The sequence below is a fragment of the Platichthys flesus genome, chromosome 6 (genome assembly GCF_949316205.1).
Source record: "Platichthys flesus chromosome 6, fPlaFle2.1, whole genome shotgun sequence".
In the NCBI taxonomy this organism is placed as follows: Eukaryota; Metazoa; Chordata; class Actinopteri; order Pleuronectiformes; family Pleuronectidae; genus Platichthys; species Platichthys flesus.
The window spans coordinates 12,774,217-12,797,606 of record NC_084950.1 but is presented as its reverse complement, the minus strand read 5'-3'; the positions used below and the strand labels follow the sequence as shown (position 1 = coordinate 12,797,606).

At 42.1% G+C, this 23,390-nt stretch overlaps 1 protein-coding gene across 1 annotated transcript in view; it reads left to right on the top strand.

Moving 5' to 3' along the window:
• sema4ba (sema domain, immunoglobulin domain (Ig), transmembrane domain (TM) and short cytoplasmic domain, (semaphorin) 4Ba) overlaps window positions 1-22,598 on the top strand; it is a 42,098-nt gene extending 19,500 nt beyond the window's left edge. Inside the window, exons 3-15 of the mRNA XM_062390183.1 lie at window positions 10,326-10,486; window positions 10,700-10,762; window positions 11,704-11,802; window positions 12,307-12,418; window positions 12,611-12,727; window positions 13,308-13,465; window positions 15,877-16,058; window positions 16,543-16,693; window positions 17,294-17,504; window positions 17,597-17,712; window positions 18,107-18,264; window positions 18,370-18,458; window positions 18,649-22,598. Of these exons, the coding sequence (XP_062246167.1) occupies window positions 10,326-10,486; window positions 10,700-10,762; window positions 11,704-11,802; window positions 12,307-12,418; window positions 12,611-12,727; window positions 13,308-13,465; window positions 15,877-16,058; window positions 16,543-16,693; window positions 17,294-17,504; window positions 17,597-17,712; window positions 18,107-18,264; window positions 18,370-18,458; window positions 18,649-19,406 (2,375 nt within the window). The 3' untranslated portion in view covers window positions 19,407-22,598. The remainder of the gene's footprint in view (window positions 1-10,325; window positions 10,487-10,699; window positions 10,763-11,703; window positions 11,803-12,306; window positions 12,419-12,610; window positions 12,728-13,307; window positions 13,466-15,876; window positions 16,059-16,542; window positions 16,694-17,293; window positions 17,505-17,596; window positions 17,713-18,106; window positions 18,265-18,369; window positions 18,459-18,648) is intronic.
• Window positions 22,599-23,390: the final 792 nt, after the last annotated feature.

Here is a 23,390-nt window from a genome sequence, read left to right as displayed (position 1 = left end):
TGACTCTCATTCAGCCGTCGTTACAGTCTTACTCATTACGCTGATAGATGCCTCTTAATAATCTATCAGAGAAGTGGATGAAATTTCCCGTAAGTGGGTTATTCTGAGCGGCACGGCCATCTTGCCTGTCAGGGCCTGTACCTTCTCCCACTTGTAAGACCTCTATATACCCACAGGTAATATCTCACCTGCCAGGCCTCGACAAAGCCCGCAGCCCGGCCCCCGCCGGAGCATTTCACAACAGCACACATCATTAATCACTCAGTGAAAAGACGCTTCACACTTCTCCCTGTTTTGATGGAGAGATTTGCTTTCAGGGCGTGAAGCCAATGTTGAAACACCACCATGAAACACGCAGAACCCCCATGTCACAAGCCCGCTGTTGTATATACGCTGTGCATTCAGTATAGCTGAGGCACAGCGGGGCAGCTTGTCTGTTTTTTCGTCACATAATTAGAGCTAACCCGTATCCTCTGTCATCAGCTTGTTCTCTACGAGCATTTATGCCGCAGCCACATTGATAAGCTCTGACCTCTGCACGGTGGGGGTCATGCAGGAAATAACTCGGCTTTAAAAACAGGGATGGCTACGACGCCCATAAAACCTTACAAGGAGCATTTTTATCAGGTCATCCCGGCCTCTATCTCCACATGGCTGAGGAATCAGCGTTTTAAGTTTACTAGCTGCCTTACGCTGAGTCTGAGGCTCCACCCATATGTTTTCTTTTGAATACAGAATGTTCAAACTCAAGCTACCCCTGTTCACATGAGGCTTTTTGGCTATATATCAGTTTTAAGCCCATGTCATTACTCACGCACACAAACAAACAAGCAGGAATTAAACAAATAATATCTTGTCTTCTAAGCACTCCAGCAGTTGTATCATTGTAAAAAGCATCATCGTTTCCACACGTCTCTGTTTCTGCCCGTCCAGACTAAAACGCAGCCAAGGTGAAACTAAAAGGATTTCCGGCAGCTTTTCCAAACATTCTGTTTTAGCGGCTCTAAAATTCAGAGGGAGTGAGGACGCCAGGGGTTACCACAGAAGAGTTTACTAATTTTCAAGGAGATCTATAAAAGACTGAAGAGGACGGTGTTAAAAATACCTGTTTTTAGTCGGTGCATTGTGACAAAATAGGAGAAAAAATTCGAGCAGTAACCACCTGATCAACTTTAGCTGAGGCCCGGTGACACACGCTGTCTCGCTGTGGTGATGTCAGTTCTGCTACACTGACGTTTTCCAGCCTCCCGCAGAGGAGCTTTGTCATATTGTGTTTATAGTATCAAAGCAGAGTGGAGAGCTGCAGGGCTCAGAGACCTGAACTTTATACAGCACAAACTGTCTGCTCTCATCTTGGTTTCCGGTCCTCAACGTCCTATCCGGTTGCCACTCAGCTTGACGGGCTGTGTGCTTGTAGACGGACCAGAACCCTGCCCTGCCTGCATGGCTGCTCCACATCCGGTAACATTCTCACCGACCAACTTCCCCTCCGCTTTGCTCCCACCCTGTCTCGCTCCCTCTCTGTGTCCCCTGGTCCCCGGCTCTGCCTTAATGAAGAGGGTAATCTGCCATGAATAATGAATGGGGATTTGTATGTGTTATGGTGTGAACACTTGTCTGGTTCTCATTATGCGCCTATCAGGACGGATCATGGGTTCAGGGAGTGGGCTCTGCATCTGCTTTTCTCTGCTCTTTTGTTCCAGGCCTTAATGCAAACCATGCTGAACGGCTTAGTGTGTTGGAACGCTATTTAAAGGCACACCTATAAGCCAGTTATGTTGCCCGTCTCCGCCTGTTGATCTGCTCAGCCCTCTGTTCGACATCATGCGACAGTCTTGCTTTAATTTAGTGTAGCCGCCGTGCCCACAGCCCCAGTGAGAGTAAGGCGTTTCAATTATTTAAAAGCTGTCATGTTGAGACCATTTGAATCAGCTACCCCCAAGTAATTCAGAACGACAGTGGTGTCAAGTGAGATAAAGGTTTTTCAATGCTGTGCTGGTGCCACACAGCTGAACAGCAGTTTTTAATGTGAAGGCTTAAACATGCTTCACTTGATCTCAGTCCACCACTGAGGGAAGATATGTGAAACGTAATGAGGATGAAACTATTACTTTCATAATGACTGATCGTGTATTTTCATTAGTGGCAATTAGAGCTCAATGAAAATTAACAGAGCCCAAAGGGATTTTGAAAAAATTATAATTTTGATAAATCAACAGGAAATGATATGATAATATATGAAATATATCAATATGAAAAATGTCTTTGTTAATGCTTTGAAATTGTATGTTTTTCTTTGTCTTATAAAATTATGAATTCAATATTTTTAGATGTTAGATTGTTCGAATGGCTTATCTGTGCCTCTGGTTACATTTCACCTCCTTTTTAATTTCTAATCCTAATTTCTTCTTCTGCACAGGTTAATTTTACTTGTCAACTAAATTTAAGTAAGTTTTACTTACATTGCTCTTAAAAGGGGAAAAAAACATTTGACAACATCATTTTATTTCATAGATTTCCCCTGATTCAATAGTTTGTGATTTTCTGAATTCAAACAAGCACCAGTGACAGATTATGTGATGCTGTAATACTCAGTTATAGATTAGGTGTGTTTAAGACTGATCAGTGTCCATCTCAGTGACTGTTTTCATTATGGAGAGGCAGTGGTCTCGTGGCAGAAACTTGGACTATGGGCAGAGAAGGTCTCTGGTTCGTCTCTGGTTCGTCTCTGGTTCGACTCCACGGAGAGACAACAAAAGACGAACCTGGATTGATCTGTCCAAAAATCCAAGAGAATTCTCCCTACCCTGTCTAGTGCCCCTGAGCAAGGCACCTTACTCCCCCAACATCTGCTCCCCGGGCGCTGTTAATGGCGGCTCACTGCTCTGTGTGTCCTGCACCAGATGGGTTAAATGCAGAGGATAAATTTGCCTACCATTGCATGAGTGTGTTGTGCATGTCTGTGCATGTGTTTGGTATAAATAAACGTATCTTAAAAAAAAAAAAAAACATCATGAAAAGTCAGATCATTGATCCTGATATTGCTGATGTTTACGACACTCGCTCTGTCCAGTCCTCTGGGGAGCGAGGACATAAATCAAACTCAACAGACCCAATAAAAACACTGTCACTGCTTCACTTGTTCAATTTCAAGGTGTAGTGAGGACACGGTGACTGTGTCTGCTCCTCCTTTAAATACACAGGTAACCTAGCATCAAGCTGATCCAGTTTGAAACATGTCACTACTTCATGTACACTCTTTGAGATCTTGATACCTCAGCCCTGTTTACACTGAGGGAGGAGGTCATGGTGTGTTCCTGATGATCTAGCAGCTGGTTTACATTATTATGGCTGATCCAGGGTCAGGTTTGTTGCTCCCTGACCAACAGATTGCCCCGTCAACGTTTTCCAATGTGGAAAATATCTTTTAGGAGGAGTAAAGGTGCAGGCTCTTTAACAAAGTACAGGTCCATAGATAAGAGGGGGAAAGTGTTTTATTTGTAGATATAAAACCACATGTTTTTTGAAAATGTTGTTTATAGACAATATGTGGTCTGTTCTTATTCCAGTTGTGTAGCGTTATCTATAACATAAGTTCTCCAAGGGAGACAGTGATTCTGCATCCCCCGCACACACACTGGGTAAAGGACGTTATATGTGGGATGGCAGTGTGTTGCCTCCTCAGTCCTCTGCTCAGTTTGTAGCTTTTTTCTAAATCACACACTGGTGGAGTAAGGCTCAGAGCTGGTGGTGTAGTTACACTTTAAATGCTAACATGTTAATTAGCTTGGGTACACTAATAAAGTTTACCACCTACGAGCCTGTTAAATCTCTTCCCTGCCCCTGCACTTTACCTCTAAACTTTACTATCTCTTCAGCTTTTTTAAAAATGACTCTCCAGCCTCTTTTTCTCTAAGCTGGGTTTGAGATTTCCACCAATCACAGCGTCAGCGTGACGCAGCGGAGACAATATCCTGCTAACAAGATGAAGCTCCACACGTTTACAATACAAACAGCAGGCTCACAGCTTGCCTAATGAATCTCCTGGTGAATTGACCCTCTCGGCCTGTTGTCTTGATGCATGCCAGATGCTTTAGTCTCTGTCCTTCAGCTTCCCAGGTCCTCTCTCCCACACAATTACCCATTCAGCAGCAGCAGCAGCAGCAGCAGCAGCAGCAGCAGCAGCAGCTCTTAATAGCTAGTTTAAAATTACTGGGGGATAATTTCGTCAGGGCTCCAGTGTGGCCTGCTTCCTGTCTCTGATGTCACCAGACAGGTTGGTGGGAGCTCTGGTTGTTGCTCTGACACAGGGACTCCCTTTGGCACATCGGCATCCTGTGGCTGCGACCATAGCTTCACCCTCAACAGCGGCTTTAAATCACTTCTTCTTAAAGCAATTGGATTCACGAGGGTTCATCCAGAGTAAAGTCCCTGAACAAAGTAGAGTAAGCAGATGAAGATAAAGAGATTTGTGCCTGTTGTCTTTTTGTACAGCCAGAGTAGATTCTTTGTAACTCTCTCTTAATTATAATTTCTTCTTGTATTGTGATCTTCACGAGGTTTATTTTCTTATGTTGATGTGTCCTGGTTTCGACTGTAGATCCTCGTCGTCTTTGACAAACTGATTTACGTGTCCCTGCTCTGGCGTTCTCACCTGACACCATCTGTTTATCAGATGAGTAAAGATTCCTTGATGGTGTCAGCACGTAACTTACTTTTAATTATGGAGGAGTCAGGATAAACAATGGGTGCTGAGTACTCATGAAGAGAAGGTCGAAATCTTGATATTTTTTTTCTATGTTTAGAATGGCATAAAACTATTGTGTCGTATAACTTATTTTTGCAGTTTTAACTAAACATTTTTAATATTTTCTGCTTCTTACTTCTAGATGAAATTTTACTGTTCTAAAGGTCCAGTGTGTAAGATTTGGGTAAAGGAATTTATTGTCAGAAATTGAATGTAAACTAATCCTAGTGATGTTTTCACTAGGACCTTTTTATTACAATACTTTACAACGGAAGCTAATGGGAACTAAGGAGGCAGCCATGTTTTTGAATGTCGTCCAAACATGAAAAAATAAACATCTTTTGAGTTTCTATAACAACTGAAGACTACCACAGGTTATCTTTTGTGTTGGGGGGAGGTTTATTCAGCTGCAACGTGCAACTTCACCACTAGGTGTCACAAAATCGTACGCCCTCGCATTAGCCTTGCGAGAGCAGGGTTCCTTCAGAAATGAGAATGAAGGTCATGTTTATGTTAATCTTAATCTGGTGAACATTTTTCTTGGGTCATCTCCAGGTTGACTATGACGAGAACTCTTCCTTTTAAAATGTCAAACTGCTTAAACTCAATAGTCAGGAAAAGTTGCTTGTGTTTAAAGTTGACAGAAATCGTTGTTTTGATCTTCTCTGAACAAGAACAAGTTTATTACTGAACAGATGCTGATCGAGAGTTTGTTGCAGAGTTAGCTGGTTAATTTCCACTTGTGCAGTATGTTTATTTGTGACAATGCTACCTTGAAGTTCTGTTGTACGTAAATGAGAGCGGGTTCTTTAAATGAGGTATGCAATCGTCGGATCTCCTCCACACACAGCTGTAAGAGCTGATAAAGTAGACCCCTCGTAGGAGAGGCCACTGATTTCATCAGTTATTCTAACCCTACAAAAGAAATCACTTAGATATCTGTCACCCAAGGACAAGTTACTCCACTGCTCCCGTTCGGAGGGGGATTGTTCAAGCATTCAATTATCCTCTACTTTTTTAGACACGGACCCGTCAGGAAATCAGCTGCAAAAAAATTGTAGAACGATACCTTAAAGCCCAATATAATTAATTTCCCCTTTTAATAGATTAGAACCCCAGTTTGGGCGAGTATTTTAGACCATTTAGCAGCATCATTTGCAGAAATTACTTTTAATTACATAATAATGGCAATGATCTCACATTGCTTACAGCTGTCAGAGGTTGAACTGCGGAGTGTGCCCTTGTATAAAGGGTCCCAGATGAACCACAGAGTCTGCTCTCTCTAACTCAAGCAAGGGTAACTGCGATACAGTGAAGTGTAAAATCCTCCCGTTCTGCCGGCTGGTTCCAGTCGGACACGTTCCTCAGTCACACACTGAGGGTTGTCTATCTGCTCGACCCTGTGACCAGTGTTTCCATCATCAGTGCCGCAGAGAGACTAGTACTTTTCCTTGTTCTCTTCCATCGTCGTTTTACAAGAGGTTTACAACGTATCTGCTCCCCAAAGCTGTTTCTCCTGTCGTATTATAGAGGTTAATTAAGTTGTTTGCCGTGGAAAGAATTTAAAAGTACAGTTGAAAAACTTGACAGTAATTTGCTTTCGCACAGACAATGTCCCACATGCTCAGGATAATCCACAGACCTGGGAATCTTTTCTTCTGTAGAAACTCATTGCAGTGAAACACGTTGACAGTCAGACAGGCTCCTTTTAAGTTTTTCAGTGTCTAAACTGTTTCTAATTACTAAACGTTGAAACATTTCTCAGAACCACTGCAGAAGGGGGTACGTGAAGTAATAAGGGCATAAGTTAAAAGATGGATAATGAGTTAATGGAACCTCACTCCGGAAAATCTCTAGAAAACTGGGGCTTGAAATTTGTCTTTCACATACGAAGAACACAGCGGAACATTGTCTGGGTCGGACTCGTTCACATCAACAGGAAAATGTCTGGAACATTCAGGAGGGGTGGTTTCTGGGGAAGAGCACCCAGGAGCCAAGATACTGCACATTTTACTTGGAGCGCTGGCAGGAAAAGTTACAGAAAATGTCTGGAGCGACACACTCTGACATTTGCCCTTCCAGAAAAATTCAGGAATTCAGTGCGTGTGTGAAAGCAGCTCTTGTGATTTCTTGTGGCTGAAACTCTTCTGGATGAATCCTCGACCAATGTGATGAACCATGTGGCATCCTGATCATAACCAGTCCTAAACATTAAAATACACCCTAAAAACTCATGTCTCCAACAGACTGATGCACCTCAAGGTTGTTTATTTTGTCCTTAAAGTTCTTCTCACAAGAAACACAAAGATGGATGAGCCAACAACACATTTCCCTCCTTCAGTGGCGAGCTGACGGCCACTTGACACTGACCCTGTGTCTACAACAAAGTACAGAATGCTCTTCCTGTCTTTAGTCCTTCCTCTGAACCGTCCTGTCGGTTTCCCCTCTTCCACTTGTTCACCACAACATTTCTGGGGCTGCATTATCATGAAGCGGCCTGTAAGGACTCAGCCTCAGGCAGTCAAACAACAATAGAGCGGATTCTTTAAGATACTGTGGTGGATGCTGAGGAGAGGGCAGTGCAAGTTCAAGTAGGATCCACTCGTAAGTTTCTGATTGTGCTTTTGAGGTAACTGTCTGGACACTGTTTGACCTACAGAAGTTATTCTATTCTTGGTTTTGTGGTCCTTTGAACCGGGCTGGTGTTGCTCTGCTTTGGTCTCCACCAACTCTCGAGGGGAAACATTTGGCTCTGGATCACTTCAGCTAAGGTTACATATTGCAAATGAAACAAGGAAAGTGACTAATGCAGTTCATACACTGTCACTGTTTATAAAACAGTATTTACTACAGCGGCTTTAAACTTCAAGCTCTGACCTTGAGGCATAGATATTGTTAATAGATAGATGATGTTAAATTATATCCTTTAACATTTACCCGAAATAAACAGTGGTGAACCAATATGTCTATACTGGTAATCTGATGAATGTTTTCCTGCAGTTATAAATGGTAAGCGTTGTTGTGCGCTCATAAACTCGGCATGCATCTCTTTAATGATGCTCAATTAGGGGCCTCATTGTTTCTCTCTGAAAGCTGTGGTCGCTAACTATGACAGTGGTGATTTGACTCCAGAGACTAATTGTGTAGATATCCTCCCTTAAGCTTTCGTTTTGGACTTTGGCCTTTGTCTTTGCCTCTCTGTAAATCACAGTTAGATTCACTCAAGGTTCTGTGGAGAGGGGGGAAATGTTGTTAAACGCCACCAGCGCATCAGGACTCCATTTATCCCATAATGAGTGAAACGGAGATAGAACAGCCCCGGTGGGTTCCCGCACAGTACGCAGAGCAGAGCCTCTTGTGGTTTTACAGACACATTTAACTACAATACCACCGTCTGTTGCCGTGGCAATGGATGGCTATTAACGTGTTATTTTCCCAAGGGAGAGGAAGTCGCTCAACCTCCTGTACCTTCCCACTGAGGTGAGGTTATAGCAGGCCACATTGACTGCAGGGTACACACCACATAGTGTGCCTATTATCAGGAGAACATAATGACACCTTATTCTACCCGGACCGGATTAGTTTTATGCAGGGAAGTGTCATAAATGTGATTATTACCACCAGCGGCAGTGGGTTTTAATCCCGTGTGAATCTGTCACCGATGTGATGACAGAGTGAAAATAAAACTTAAAACTCAGCTGACTCAATATTATATTACATTAAGGTTGAAGGACCCATTCGCTTTTTGTGCTGCTCCAGATCAGGGGATGGATCTTTCTTTAACACTGCGAGAGAGAGTGTAATTCACATTTGACACTAATAATTCATGGATCTTTCACCAAATCAGGTGTATTTAGTGAAATATGAGTTTATGAAATTTGATGCAGCTTGATTGAACATAAAGGGACTGTTGAGTACAGGCGGAGGGATGAGCTCCACTGAGTTCCATTCTAGTTAGAAAATTAAGTGATTCAAATATTTGCTATATTAACATAACAAATATGATTTTGTTATGGTTTCCATAAAGGTGACATTTTCCTAATAAAAGTATTTTACAAGCTTCATGTGTGTCTATGTGAAATTATATTTCCCATTGAGATATTATGGTTCGAAACACTATGTTAAATGAATGATGGACTGATTCAATTTGAGATATGAGGAGGCCACCGCCAAGAAGAGGGTCCCATTAAATTGAATTAACCAGTAATAATTAACTAGACCCTGAGAAGGGCCTTGGTTTCCTAGAAAAGTGAAGCATAATGTTCACCCCTCCCCCTGCCCCAGTAATTCCCACACAGTCCCTTAGAGGAGCAGTTTATATACAAGTCAGAGAGAATATCCCTGTATTGAAATGAAATCATTGTATTCATAAAAACAATATAAGACCATCCTCATTAAAATAAATTGAATTCTTTGGAGTTATATTTTCCTCTTTCTTCACATTTCGGGGCAAAAGTCGTGTTTCAGAGCTTCAGTCACTTTCAGTTTCCATCAGCTTTCTGCTTCTGTTTATGCTGGAATGCAATCAAGGTGAGTTGTTGAAGCTGCTGCAAATCTGAGATACAACAGCAGTGATTAGGAGAGTTGATGATTTAACCCTTGGCTTCAGTCAGGAGGTGTTATTGGCTTAAATCACTCACTTCACTTATTATACTTAATGAGAAATATAAGGGACTTTCTCTTTCTGTTTTTCTGTTCCTTTCTCTCCTCTTCCCTCCACCCTCCCTTGTTCTCTGATGAGAACACACATTTCCAGTTATATTGAAAAACTGTGTGAGGCCCTGCATGCTCCTTGGTTGTGTTGGACATCTTCTGTGGTGGGTTCACTGCCCTGTCCAATAATAATGTAACAATATCAAATGTCTAATGAAGTAAGAACATTTATTAAAAATAAAGTAAAACTAAATGATAACAGTGAAGAAAATGTTTGCTTTTCGCAAAACATTTTATTCCAAATCATTATGTTTAATGAACAATATATCCCCACTTTCAGACATGCACTTAATTATTCAGTGGCTGTGTGTGGGAACAAAAATGTTCAATTCACTTTGCTTCAGACTTTTTCCTGAGTTTCTCCTGCCAGCCCCCCAAAGTAACATGTCCCAGTGTTTCCCTGTGAGAATACAGCGGTAAAATGTCAAAGTGAAAGGGTAAACATGTTGATGATGTTCCTTAAATGTCCGGACAATTCACATTGAGCGCGTTGATGACATTTCTAACATGTGCGGGACATTTTCCAGCTGTTATGAACTGGTCTGACCCAGATAATCTCCTGCTTTCTTCATATGTGAAAGGCAAAGGCCTGAGAAAGTCGAGACCCAATTTTTTCAGGCATTTTTGGAGCTCTTGTGTCAAGACCATTTATTTTTTAGTTGTGAAGCTGTTTAAGGATGAGAAACTTTGAGGGCTTTGGCTGAAGGTGCACATTACGCATATGATTCCTTTTGACTTTTATCAAATGTTGTGACCACACACAAATGTTAATTTGTAAATTCAAGTGCCTGTTCTGTTCTCTGCAGCATTTTTCATATAATTCATAATAAATGAATCGTTGTTCTCTTTTGTCTCTTGTGTTCAGATGCAAAGGAGAGGACGACCAGAGGCTTCTCAGTCGGCGGGGTCTCCAACTACACCTCCCTCCTCCTCAGTAAAGAGGACAACACGCTGTACGTCGGCGCTCGGGAGATCCTCTTCTCTCTCAACCTCTCGGATATCAGCGCAGTCAAGCTACAGAGAAACGTAAGAGCCGGTGTTCAGGCGCCTGTAAACTGCACCACCATATACAGTATGATATACTCCATTAATATGAATGGAGTGATAATAAGGTCCCAGAGGTGCAATATGGATATATGGTTATAAATTTGATATGATACAAAAATTGCAGCGTGAATATTAAACACACTTCAGTGTATTGAACCTGCAGTGTGAGTCTGACGTGTTTCTGTCCCGCAGCTGACATGGACCACTCCGGAGAAGAAGAGAGAAGAATGCGGTTTTAAAGGCAAAGACCTGCAAGTGAGTGAAGTGCTTTTGAATCACAAGTGGCCGATCTCACTGTTTACAAGACTGCAGGTTTGTTTTGTTAGTTAAGTTGACCATTGTTAAATGGCACTTTGGAAAAAAACTAAAATCCATGTCCGAACTCTGGAAATTTCCTGTCGGGTTGTAACTTTCCACTCTGCAACAATGGGTTTTTCCCTCCGTCCAAACAAACTTTTCCTCTATCACACTCTTTCTTTCCAACAACCTGCTCCAACAGCACATTTATATGTAAACACACAGACCAAGAACCTTGTGACATTATCCTCATGCGAGGGAGCAGATTATCAGAAGCAGCAGAATACAGTTTGAATATTGAAAATTGCTTCAAAATAATGGCACAAAAATGCAGACATTTGATTTTCAGTATTTTACAATTTTCAGTGCCACGCGCTCTAGATTAAAAAAATGATATTTTTGTAAACTACTTCACTGTGGGGAGGTTTGTAGACCTTTTATATTTGTCTTTGCATTTTTAATAAACTTCTGTAAACTATTGATTTGGCATAGAAAAAAATATAAACATTGAAAAATTACAAATTATAATATACAGTGTAAGGGGAGGCGGTAAACCCATTGCACTTATTTTGAATTACGTATGAGAGACAACAAATGAACACCAACATATATAGCCTAATAAACAATGTTTAAAAAAACACTAAACAGCAAAACTACTATTCACACAAAAGTAAAAGATGTATGTATATTGAGAAAGAAAAGAAAACACTTAAACAATAAAAGCCTGACACTTAAACACGCTTTTTGAAAATAATTCAGCATATTGTTTGGTGAAAGTTGATAAAATCCTAAAACAATCTCCCTCATTTATCTTTATAACTACAGCCTAAATCCTTACATGTTGTGTATATGTTTATTCAAGCTTTGTTTAATTAAACTTTTTTCCGTTTCTAACTCAGACGGATTGTTTCAACTACATCAAGATTTTACTCCGTATGAACAGCACTCATCTGTACGTGTGTGGGACCTACGCCTTCAGCCCCATCTGTGCTTACATAGTAAGTGTTTAACTGAGACTGTCAGATGTGTTGCTGTGCGCTGCTTGATCATGTGCATCCCTTGCTCTCTGAGGATCTCCCAACTTGTATTATTCAAAAGTTAATTTCCTCTGTTGGAAGACTTTTTATTTATTAGATCCTGGAGATAGAGCCTCTAACATCTGACTCATGCTGCTTCCTGCCTCTCAGCTCACTTAGCAGTCTGGCTCAGCCCCTGTCCAGCTACAATAAAATGTGCATTATTTTATTACATCCTGTGCCGGTGGGAAATGGATCAAAATATTTGCCGCTTCTAATCAGATTAAATCGGAATCAATCCAATTTACAAATTCTTTCCTCTAAATCCTTAAAAGCCTTTTAAATCAGTGCGTAACAGGGACGACCTGTGTGTCAACTCCAGCCAAAGACAGACTGACCGTATTGTTTTACCGAGGGACAGATCAGTCCCCGTAAGAGCAGGTTACAGTTCTATGCATTTCAAGTAACGTGATGTGTCTTCTCCAGAATGCTGCCGACTTCTCCCTCGTCAAGACCGACAGCGGTGAGATCGTTGCAGAGGACGGACGGAGCCGCTGCCCGTTCAACCCTGAATACAAGTCCACGGCCATCATGGCGGGTGGGTAAAATCAAGCTATGTTGTGATTAGTAAAATCCACTGTGGGGATTTGGGGAAGTTACCAGATGCAGGTGGTTGATATCAAGACAAATTGGAGCACAACCTCTGGATTTCATTACTGTGTGTGACGCAGGAGCTCGTTCCCTCATGGTAAACACTGTGGTTACACCGGTCTTCCTCACTGTGTTGCAGATGGGGAGCTGTATGCTGGGACAGTCAGTAGTTTCCAAGGAAATGAACCCATCATTTACAAGAGTCTGAGCCAAGGAACAGCCCTAAAAACAGAAAACTCCCTCAACTGGCTTCAAGGTACGACACTGCAGCTGGATTACAATGATGTCCATGATAGCTTCATATAGTAAAAGCTTTATATACAAGAAAATCTAATTCCTTATGAGATACGTGATATTCTCAAACTATGCTTGACTAGTGCAGTGCTAAACAAGCCAGAGCTTCTTCACACGTATCCCTTGTGTTTAGTGAGTTCTCCACTTCTACAATATACAGTCACTTTTTATTGTTTGTGTGCAGAGCTTTTTATAAACAGTAAATGGTGCAGAGTGTTCATCCTACCTGGTTTATAGATTTGATATATTTTCAGGCCCAAACTCACAGGTTTTCAAAATAAAAGCTCTCACACTGCCCTTCCTTGGACAATTTACAATTAACATACGTGTGAAGCCGATTAAATGAACGGTTCACGAGAAACGTTTTCTACATACAGACACACGTATGGAGTAAGCAGGTAGATTAGAGATGTATAGTTCCTGCTGGTGATGGATATTCCGCTCATTGTGAAGATGTCAGAGGGAACAGGGACATAGCCCTGGATGCTATGGTTGCACATACTGTATAGTTGACCGTATTGTTGGTGCTGCTTCTCTTTCAGACCCGACCTTTGTCGGCTCTGCCTTCATACAGGAGAGTCTGCCCGAGGGCAACCCGGTGGGCGACGATGACAAGATTTACTTCTTCTTCAGTGAAGCAGGAAAAGAGTTTGATTTCTTTGACAACACCATTGTGTCACGCATCGCTCGCGTGTGTAAGGTGAGTGATGCTTGAAAGCAGATGGTCCGTCTAAAGCGGCCTTTTTACCCACCAATCTCTATAATCTCTAGGAATCAATAAAATCAGAAGGGGGGGGGGTGGGGGTTGTGCGTGTTTTGTGTGTTTGTGTTCAGTGCACGCTTCAATTCAGTCGTTTCTGCTTCTTCTGAAAGCTTCTCGCAGATTCGGAATATATATAAAATGTATAAATATATACAGCAGGAGCGTCACTGCTCTTTCTGCCCAGTGACGCAGGATCTTTGGCTACAGAGAAAACATTCATCGTGCATGTTTCCCTCTGTTTGACTCGTTCTCTCCAGATCCTCTCCTCCCTTTATTCTTATCGTGTTTCACCAAATATTTACGTTCAGACACGACTTCGGCAGCCAACTCACACAGAGTGGCTCAGGATTCGCCCAAGATCCATGCGCAGGGAACAAGATTATCACCTGCTGAAATACCTGAGGCCTCTTAAACCAGACTGCAGACCTCACACAGTCTGGGTCCGTATCTGGCCGGCACTCGTCTCTGTGGAGATAATTTGTCCCCGCATGAGGAGGAAGTTTGACATTCACCTCAGGGGGAAAATGACGAGTTAGAGCGCCATTTCAGACAAGTCGTGTGACGCCATTTCACCATGTTCATGAAAGCTGATCACAACTTCTTAGACACCTACAGAAAGTGTTGTTCCTATTTTAATGTAAACTGTCTGGTGGTGTGTGTCCTGACAGTCCTCCTGCTGCAGTCATAAAGGCAAGACAGCAGCTACAGCATTTCTTTAGCCTGCATCAAATTTAATAATGAGTACAGAACTCTATTGAAAACACATTGAAATTCATTGGATCCTGATCACATTTATAAATATCAGTCCCCTAAAAATGGCAGATTTCATTTCCTCATGATCCATGAATCATTCTCTGGCAAATCAACGAAAATGTTTAAAAATCTCACAATCTTAAAGAAAGGTAAAAAACATTCCAATTAATGGAGTTAAATAGAAACCGCCTCATGTGGCATTTTGTTCAGGGGGTTTTGTGTCATATGGTTAAAATATGTCCTGAATATAAGCATCCTTCCCCTAATTGCCCATATGGGATTGAGTAATAACGTGTCATTTTTTCGGAGTTGGCTTCCCAAACAAAACAATATCCAACAGAAAATGTAAAACAGAAAAAAGCTTTAAAACGAGATCAATTCTTTGAAGATAGATGAGGTCAAATGAATTCCTCTCCCTGTGTCTCATAATCATCTGTTTGACTTATTACGTTGGCTACAGTTCCACTCTTTGTTTATTCCAGTGTTTAGTACACAGGTTCCCCTTCATTGAGCTTCGCTATGGAAGGATAAACAACGTTAAGCTTGAAACAAATAAAAATAAAGAATGTGCTCATTTGCAGGACTGTTCGACTTCCCAGAAAAGAAGCCATTACTGGCAGCCATTTTCGTAGGATTTTGATCAATAAGGGATAAATGAATGGGACGATTGGCTTCAAATATTTAGATGTCGGTTTAAACACATAGTGGCTTTAAACTATAAATCAAGGTTCAGCAATGAGAATGGGAATGGGAATAAACTGTATGTAGTTTATATCCACAATACGGTTAAGCTTCAGAAGCTCAGTATTCCTCATGTTTCTTCTCCTCTGATTAATGTAAAGCCAGAGTGGACTCATTTGAAGTTTCATCTTAATGGGTTTTATGTATCATTTAGTTTTTCCTCTCTGGTCGTCTGCTCTGCACATCTTTAAAACTGCTGATTTCTTCCAACAGCCAACTTTCCTCTTGTTAGATATTTTCCTATGAGAACATTCAGGATTGAAACCATGAACTGGGGTATCGGATCATCTCCATTTAGTCCCTGAAGATTGTCTCACACTCAAACATGACGTTTTGTAAATCACGTCCACGCTGAGGTTTGAAGATGGTTTCTGGACAAATTAGTCTTCATGTCGGGGAGTAGTGTGTCTCTATATTATCTATAATATTTCAATAACTTCAAAAATCAAAGACAGCAGATAAAATAATACGACAAAATTTAAAAGTATTCGCATAAGAGAAGGATGAAAGAGGCAGGTAATAACTAACATTACGTAAAGGTGATTTGGTAAAAGTAAGTTCTGAGAGATGATAATCCGCTCATAAAACAGAGGGAAATTAATTGAAGTTACACACAAAATGAAAACACAATATATATTTCATATATTTGAAAAGCTTTGAGATGAATAGAAAACCTTTTAAGAAGACATTCAAAACACACTGAGGATGTTGTCTGTTTGATTTGAGTTTTCTCTAACAGCAAAGGTCCGGTCACCCACAGTCACTGTGATCAGGAAATAACCAAGTGTTCTTGCTCTCTCTGCTGGCGACACGTTGAAAGGCTTCCAGACAACAGTATATTGTTTGTGTTGCAGGGTGACACTGGAGGAGAGAGAGTTCTGCAGAAGAAGTGGACGACTTTCCTCAAGGCTCAGCTCCTCTGTTCTCTGCCCGATGATGGATTCCCCTTCAACATAATCCAGGACATGTTTGTGTTGACGCCGAGCCCAGATGACTGGAAGAACACTGTGTTTTATGGAGTCTTCACGTCTCAGTGGTGAGGACCAGTGTTCTTAAACAAATGTAGCCATAGCATCAGATGTATAGACTTGTGAAGGAACACAAACTGTCTTGTATGTCAAGAGGTATGTCACATAAATGTTTGAAAAGAAAACAAAGTGCAGGCAGGGCCGTGGTTACTGAAAGAAAAAATAAGAGTTTAAACTGTACAATAGAAAATATTTGTTACATTTTAAGGACGATTCAGTTTTTCCACCACAACACAATTACATATTTGTTATTTTTTAAACATCTGGACCATCATCTAGGGCGATAACATTTATTGGAACTAATCAATTAAATCAATAAACAAATTCTGATGGTTTATTTATATAATATTAATGTATAATGATCATTACAATCATTTCTTTCATAAATAAGTTGTGATATATACAATATCCGTCTACAGGGTTACAAACAGCTTCCTTCAAGGTTACACATGTGGCCTGTTCAGTGAGTCAGCCTCTCGTCTGTCTCCTCAGGTACAAAGGGGCCTCAGGAAGCTCTGCAGTCTGCTCCTTCACCATGGACCAGGTGGAAAAAGCGTTCAACGGACGATACCGAGAGGTCAACAGAGAGACCCAGCAGTGGTACACGTACAACCACCCGGTCCCAGACCCTCGGCCTGGAGCGGTGAGTGTCTGCTTGCTGCCCTCTGCTGGAGAATCTGTAGGCACACACATGTCAGGATTCATGTAGAGGTGTTAAATCGGTGCCTTCATGCTCATTAAGATTAAGATTAAGATTAAGATTAAGATGTATGTATTAGTCCCAAACACATGCACAGATATGCAAAGGCACACTCATGCAGGTAGGAAAATGTAAACTCTGCTTTTGACTCATCTGGTGCAGGACACAGAGCAGTGAGCGACCATGTACGGGGCTCGGGGGGGAGGTTTGTTGGGGGAGTAAGGTGCCTTGCTCAGGGGCACTAGACAGGGTAGGGAGACTCTTGGATTTTTGGACAGATCAATCCAGGTTTGTCTTTTGTTGTCTCTCCGTGGAGTTGAACCAGAGACGAACCAGAGACCTTTTCTGCCCATAGTCCAAGTTTCTTATTCACATCCTCGCTTCGATCCCCTCCTGATATTTATCAAACTTTTGTTGCTTTAATTTCCTGTCAAGGTTATCACACCTTTTTTTTTTAAAGAGGTGAAGCGAAAATACAGCTGCCTTTGGTGTCAACATCCAGTAATTTGTGAAAATATGACGTGTTGTGTTTTCCCTCTGCAGTGTATCACCAACGCTGCCAGAGAGCAGGGCATCTCCTCCTCGCTGCACATGCCGGACAAGGTGCTGAACTTCGTCAAAGACCACTTCCTGATGGATAGCGTGATCCGCAGCCAGCCTCTCCTGCTCAAACGCAATGTCCGCTACACGCAGATCGCTGTCCATCGAGTCCTGGTGGCGCACAAGGCCTATGACGTGCTCTTCATTGGCACAGGTACAGGACTCCACGCACCCTCGTCCTGTGTTTTCCGTAGCCTTTCACAAAAACCCTCAGTCTCATTTCAAGGTGTTCCGTGTCTTTTCCAGATGATGGAAGGCTCCATAAAGCAATTAACGTCAACAACAAGATGCACATCATCGAGGAGATGGTGCTCTTCCGTGGTTCCCAGCCGGTGCAGCACATTGAGTTGGATACTGACAAGGTAGAGCGCTGAGAGAGAAAACAGGCCCGGGTTGATTTACGCAGCCTTCTCACACTGTGAGCTAATAACAAGCTCTGTAAACGCATCCACGGGCAGTTTAGAGATTCCATGAGCCATGAAGTGTTGCAGCTTCAAGCAGAGCTTGTGTTCAGTGAGCTAATTACATGTCTGTCTCTCTCGGGGGATTTACAAACACTTTGGGGATTTAACAGCTGGGATTGTGACACTTTTGTGAATGCTGTTGTGTCTTTGTTTAGATGTGCCCTTCGGGGCAGAGAAATTAATTTTAGAACGATCTATAAAAAAAATGCTCAGCGCATTGTATTTAGGTCGTGGTCAGGGATGGAAGATGCTGAATGAAAATAGTTACCCAGTAACTGTATTTCTTCCACAGGGTCAGCTTTACGTTTCCTCCTTCTCTGAGCTGGTGGAGGTCCCGGTCGCCAACTGCACTAATTACCAGAGCTGCGGAGAGTGCATCCTCTCCAGGGATCCTTACTGTGCCTGGAACGGGAGGCTGTGTCTGGATGTCAGGCAGGCGTCAGCACGAAGGTATGTACAATAATCTGCACACGGAGCTTTGAGGGACACATTTGTATGCTCTGTGATAAGAGGCTGCATTTGCCTGCACGTTCTGATTAAATGTGTGTGTTTCAGTGTCTGGCAGCAGGATGTGGATGAGGCCGACACGTCAGCTATTTGCAACAAGGCGGTGGCAAGCCCACGTGTAAAACCTCCACCCACGCGTAAGTGGACTCCTCTTCTCTCTCAGATATTAGATAGAGTGAAGCATTGTGCACAGGGTGTTTCCATTCTATGTACTTCAATTTCATCATGTCAAACTATCATTGTCTTGAATTCAGCTGCAGAACGGGCAGCGCATCTTATTTCATCCCCTATCTCACAGGTCTGTGTCTCTCATCTGCCTCTCCACAGGAACGCCTTCGTGCCAGGTGATCATTATCCCAGCCAACACATTCAAAGTACTGCCTTGCAAACCGCGCTCGAATCTGGCTGAGCGGAGGTGGGAGTTCAGCGAGAGTACAGGTCACTTCCATTACCCCAGCCCAGACGGAGGGCTGGTGGTGGTAGCTCAAGCTGACAGGCAGGAATCCTACGAGTGCTGGTCGGTGGAGGAAAGCTTCCGGCAGCTGCTGGCGAACTACTGTGTGAGGGGCGAGGCCAAGCAGGAGAGCACAACCCTGAACGGCCGGTTGCACACGCCGCAGATCTTGCAGGAGGAGTTCGTCATCCTGCCGGGGAAGGCCCACTTGCCGCAGATGAACACCAAGACCTACTGGAACGAGCTGATCGTGGTGTGTGCCCTCCTGGTGCTGTCCCTGGTCGTCTTCTTATTGTTTGTGGTCTACAGGAACCGCAGCCACATGAAGTCCATGCTCAAGGAGGAGCAGCAGAAGAAGCCCAGGATAGTGGTTAAACCCGCCGAGAACTTGCCGCTCAACGGCAACACGGTCACGGCGTCGGTGTCAGACCACAAGGGCTACCAGACCCTTAATGACAACTACATCTGCAGCACTCCGCCGCACGAGAGCTCATCGCCCGACAACAGCAAGGGCTTCTCCGATGCGGAGAAGAGGCTCCTGAACTTGAAAGAGAGCCACGTAGAGATTTCTCCCGCATGCCCTCGACCTCGGGTCCGACTTGGCTCTGTGATTAAAGACTCTATAGTGTGAGGCTTCAGCTTCGTCTTCATGTGGAGAGACCCATTTTAAACTGAGAGGAGAGAGTGCACTTGCTGAGAAAGACAAAACCCTACAAGAGGGGAAATAGACTCTTCATGGAGAACACATTTCATCACACAGATTTTGCACTTTGTCTTTTTTTCTTTTCGTTCGGTCCCTGTGGCCCATGTACATTTCGTTGTATTTTCGTCTCACATGCATTTTCAGGTGCATTCATAAGCGCTCTGAAGAAGTTCCAGTTTGCCTTCAGACTTTTGATGCTTTCATATACGGCTCACGGGATTGTACCGAGCGGAGCTGGAGCGTCACAACCACGATTCAGAGACCGAACTTCTTAGCATCGCCCCTCCAGTCCGTCCATGTAATCTAGAGGTGATGCTTCGCAAGGCGGAGCGATGTTCAGACGTGCTCCCGCTAACAGCTGATACAGAGTTTTCTGTTTTCGATTTTCATTCTGTCATCTGGTTAGAGCCGACCCCCAGCTGAGGCTATGCACTATGTTCTGTACGGTAGCAGGTTAAACACAGTCAGCGACAGGCAAGAAAGAAACATAGGTGTCCTGTGAAAAAGTCTCCATTAGCCTGTGTGTGCTCACCATAGACTCTGCATAAAGCTGGACGACGTGTCTACACTTCCTCCCGCTGTGAAAAAGTTCAAATATCCGGCACAAAACTGCCACCATTTTGCATTTTAGCAGAATTTGAGGCCAGACTGTGCAGCAGTGATCGTGGTGTGGAGCCACGTTATCGAGGTCCCTGCTGATACATGCACTTGAAGTTATTAAGACCAAATTTACTGGAAAAACATGAGCACTTCAACAAACATCTATGTGATGACAACTACCTAGAATGATATCAACCATATTTGAGAAGAAACACATTTTAACGTTATATTGACTTTTCAGTGGCCTTTTTTTCCTCATGTCCCATTTTTCAACATGGATTAGGCCAATTTGTCAACCTATCCTGAAACCAGCCACCAGGGGGCTGTCATGTCATCCATCTTTATATACAGTCTGTGGTCTGAACCATAGAGTGTATATACAAATGAACGACATGTCTCCACTTGCACCTGCCAACATCCAGAGATGAAGCCAAAAAATCCCAGATATGGAAGAGGCCATCTTGATTATTTGGATCTAGAGTCTGCGCAGTAGCAGAGTCCGCAAACATGTACTCGACCAACTAAACCAAACCCACTGGAAATATTAGCACTTCAACAAAGAGGAAGATGGTTTACGACCTATGCTGTAATTAGCCACCAGGGGGAAGATCAAGAGGATGTGGCTTCACTTTTGGGAAGCAGTCATGTCGTCCATCTTTATATAAAGTCTACCTGTATTCATTGTTTTAGCTGAAATATAACAACAGCTAAAAAGAAGAGTTGTCCTGAGAATTCAATAATTCAATAATCACACACCATAAAATAATCCGAAATGACACAAATGTACTTTTTAAAGTATTGGTATGACTAGTGGATACAAATATCCCTCAGTGGAAAACCGACTGCCAACAGGGTTTTCTTTTTACCAAACGTGATAAAGGGAAAACAAAACGCTCATTCCAGGTATTATCATGTTCTTCATGAGATAGGCCGTCTATGCAAAGCAAATAATGTGAAGTGGGGTAAGCACCGAAAGAAAACCTCACCTCCAGACTGAGTAAGCACAAAAGGTGTTGGCACTGTTAACGACTGTTGGATCTGTGGCACTGCGAACACAGCCCGACACGCGCTCACACTCATTACACCGACTGTAAGTATGCAAGAGCCTTTAGCCTTTTAGGTGCATTTCAGGAAGAAGATAATGAAACTTAAAAAGGCTGTCATCACACGAAAAAAAGATACGAGACAAGGCTCCGCTACAGGAAAGTAAATCTTCATTTACAGAGAGATGTTTATTCATTACAGTCGGTGTCTTGAATATCTGTCACTACTCTCCAAGATATTATTGAATATTTAAATACTACACATATACATAATCTGAGTTAGATAACACACCTCTGTATAGCCTCAACTTTGATATACATATTAACTTACCTGAGTGTTGATGAATGGAGGGAAAAAGCCCTCTGCCTCTGCTTGCTTCAATTGTTTTAAAGGCAACCATAAAAAGCAATAACCTTCATTCACATCGAGTAACAAACATAAGGATTGTGTATTTTAATATTCCATCTCCATATTCACAAACAACGATTTCCCAAACCATGTAACCCATTACAATGATGGGTCGGTTCTGACAGCATTTTTTCGTCAAAATGTTTTAAAGTCTTACTTGAGTTTGCCTCTCGGATTGTAACAACAATTTAAATTTCACTAAAAATACAGCATCCAGCTCGACTCAGAATGCATAGGATTTGCACACGATGTTGAAAAAGCCTTAGTACAATGCAGGTTATTATGGGTTTGATAACAAATCTGCCTTTGGGGAAAACGGATAATGCCTTCTGAAACCATAATCAAGAGATGTGCCTCTTGGTGTAATAATCTAAGCAGGTAGTAGAGCTGTAGGTGTGAGAGGACAGGCCATGCTCAGAAAAATGAATATGTATGATTTGATACTGTCCACATTGTACAGAATTGTACAGTATGAGGTGTTTATTTATTTTTTCTAAATGGTGGCTTCGAACTTAGACAGGGACTAAAATTCATTCTTAAATTGTAGCACATAAATAACCACTGGCTGATTTGAAATACTGAATCATAGATAGTATTATGTTGCGTTTGTCTATAAACAATCGTGCAGTATGAAAGATTGATGCTCTGACTGTTAATTGAAAAACACAAACCAACGGCAGCTTTGGGTGAAGCAGCTGTCATCAGAACTATATGGTAAAGTTGCAATGTGAAATATGTGCAGGTACCGAACACAAGCCACAGTGAAAGTATCCTCGTCTCGCTCTCTCTTACTGAACCACTGCAGTCAGGCCTTCTGTACGGGGCATCAGCGTCGCGACAACTCTGGTTGACATGTATTGTATAAAAAAAAAAGTACACGTGAAAAAAATACGTTTTTATGTAAAACAGTTTTGTAAATTCAGCTGCCAATGTAAAAAAATGTATTGTGAATTGTATTTTATTTTGTACGATACATCACTACTGTTTTTTCCTTTTGTTTTCTTTTTGTACTGTATATAAAAAGCACTTTATTTTAATTTTTCAAATAAAGAACAAAATGATAATTTTTTTATTTGAGCGGCTCATGATTTTATATACGGAAACGTTTCTCATTAACATACCTTTTGCTTGTTCAGTCAAAGGTGAGCGTTGTTTCTCTCTAATCCCCAGTGTAAACATACAAGTACACACATGAGCAATCCACATATAAGTAGGACACTGAACGTATAAGTAACACACTCAACATGTATGTAACACACTCAACATATCCTGTTTTGTTTTTTCCTATGTGTGTTGTATTTATTGTGTTTTTACCAGAGCAAATTCCAGTGTTTATTGTCCATAAACACATTCTGATTCTGATAAATGTAGTACCACATTCAACATAGAAAGTGACAAACTCAACATATAAGTACACAATTTATGAATATTCATGTGGCATGTAAGTACACAACATAGTATCAGTCAAATGGCACAGGATAGACAGACTGCGGCTGAAATAGATTGTGCAGTGTAAAATACTTCAAGGAAAACATTGTCACCCACAGGATGAGTGTATTAGCAGTTAAAAAGCTGCAGATGTTGTAAGATAGCAGCATTTACAGTAAAAACAACAGCAGGTCAGTTTGAAGAAGGGGGGGGGGGTAGGTGGGTTGGTTAGTAATTTACCTGGGCTGGGGGCAAGGTGCTGAGGTCCTGTTGTGTTCATTTATCAATATCAATGATTTGTGAATATAAACGCTCCTGGTCCACAGAGATTTGAAGAGTTTTAATAACTTTTTCTCTGTTATTATTTGACAGTTTTAATCTCCCCGGGTGGAGTCAGACTAACTGTCCCAGCCCAGAGGAACACAGAGGCGT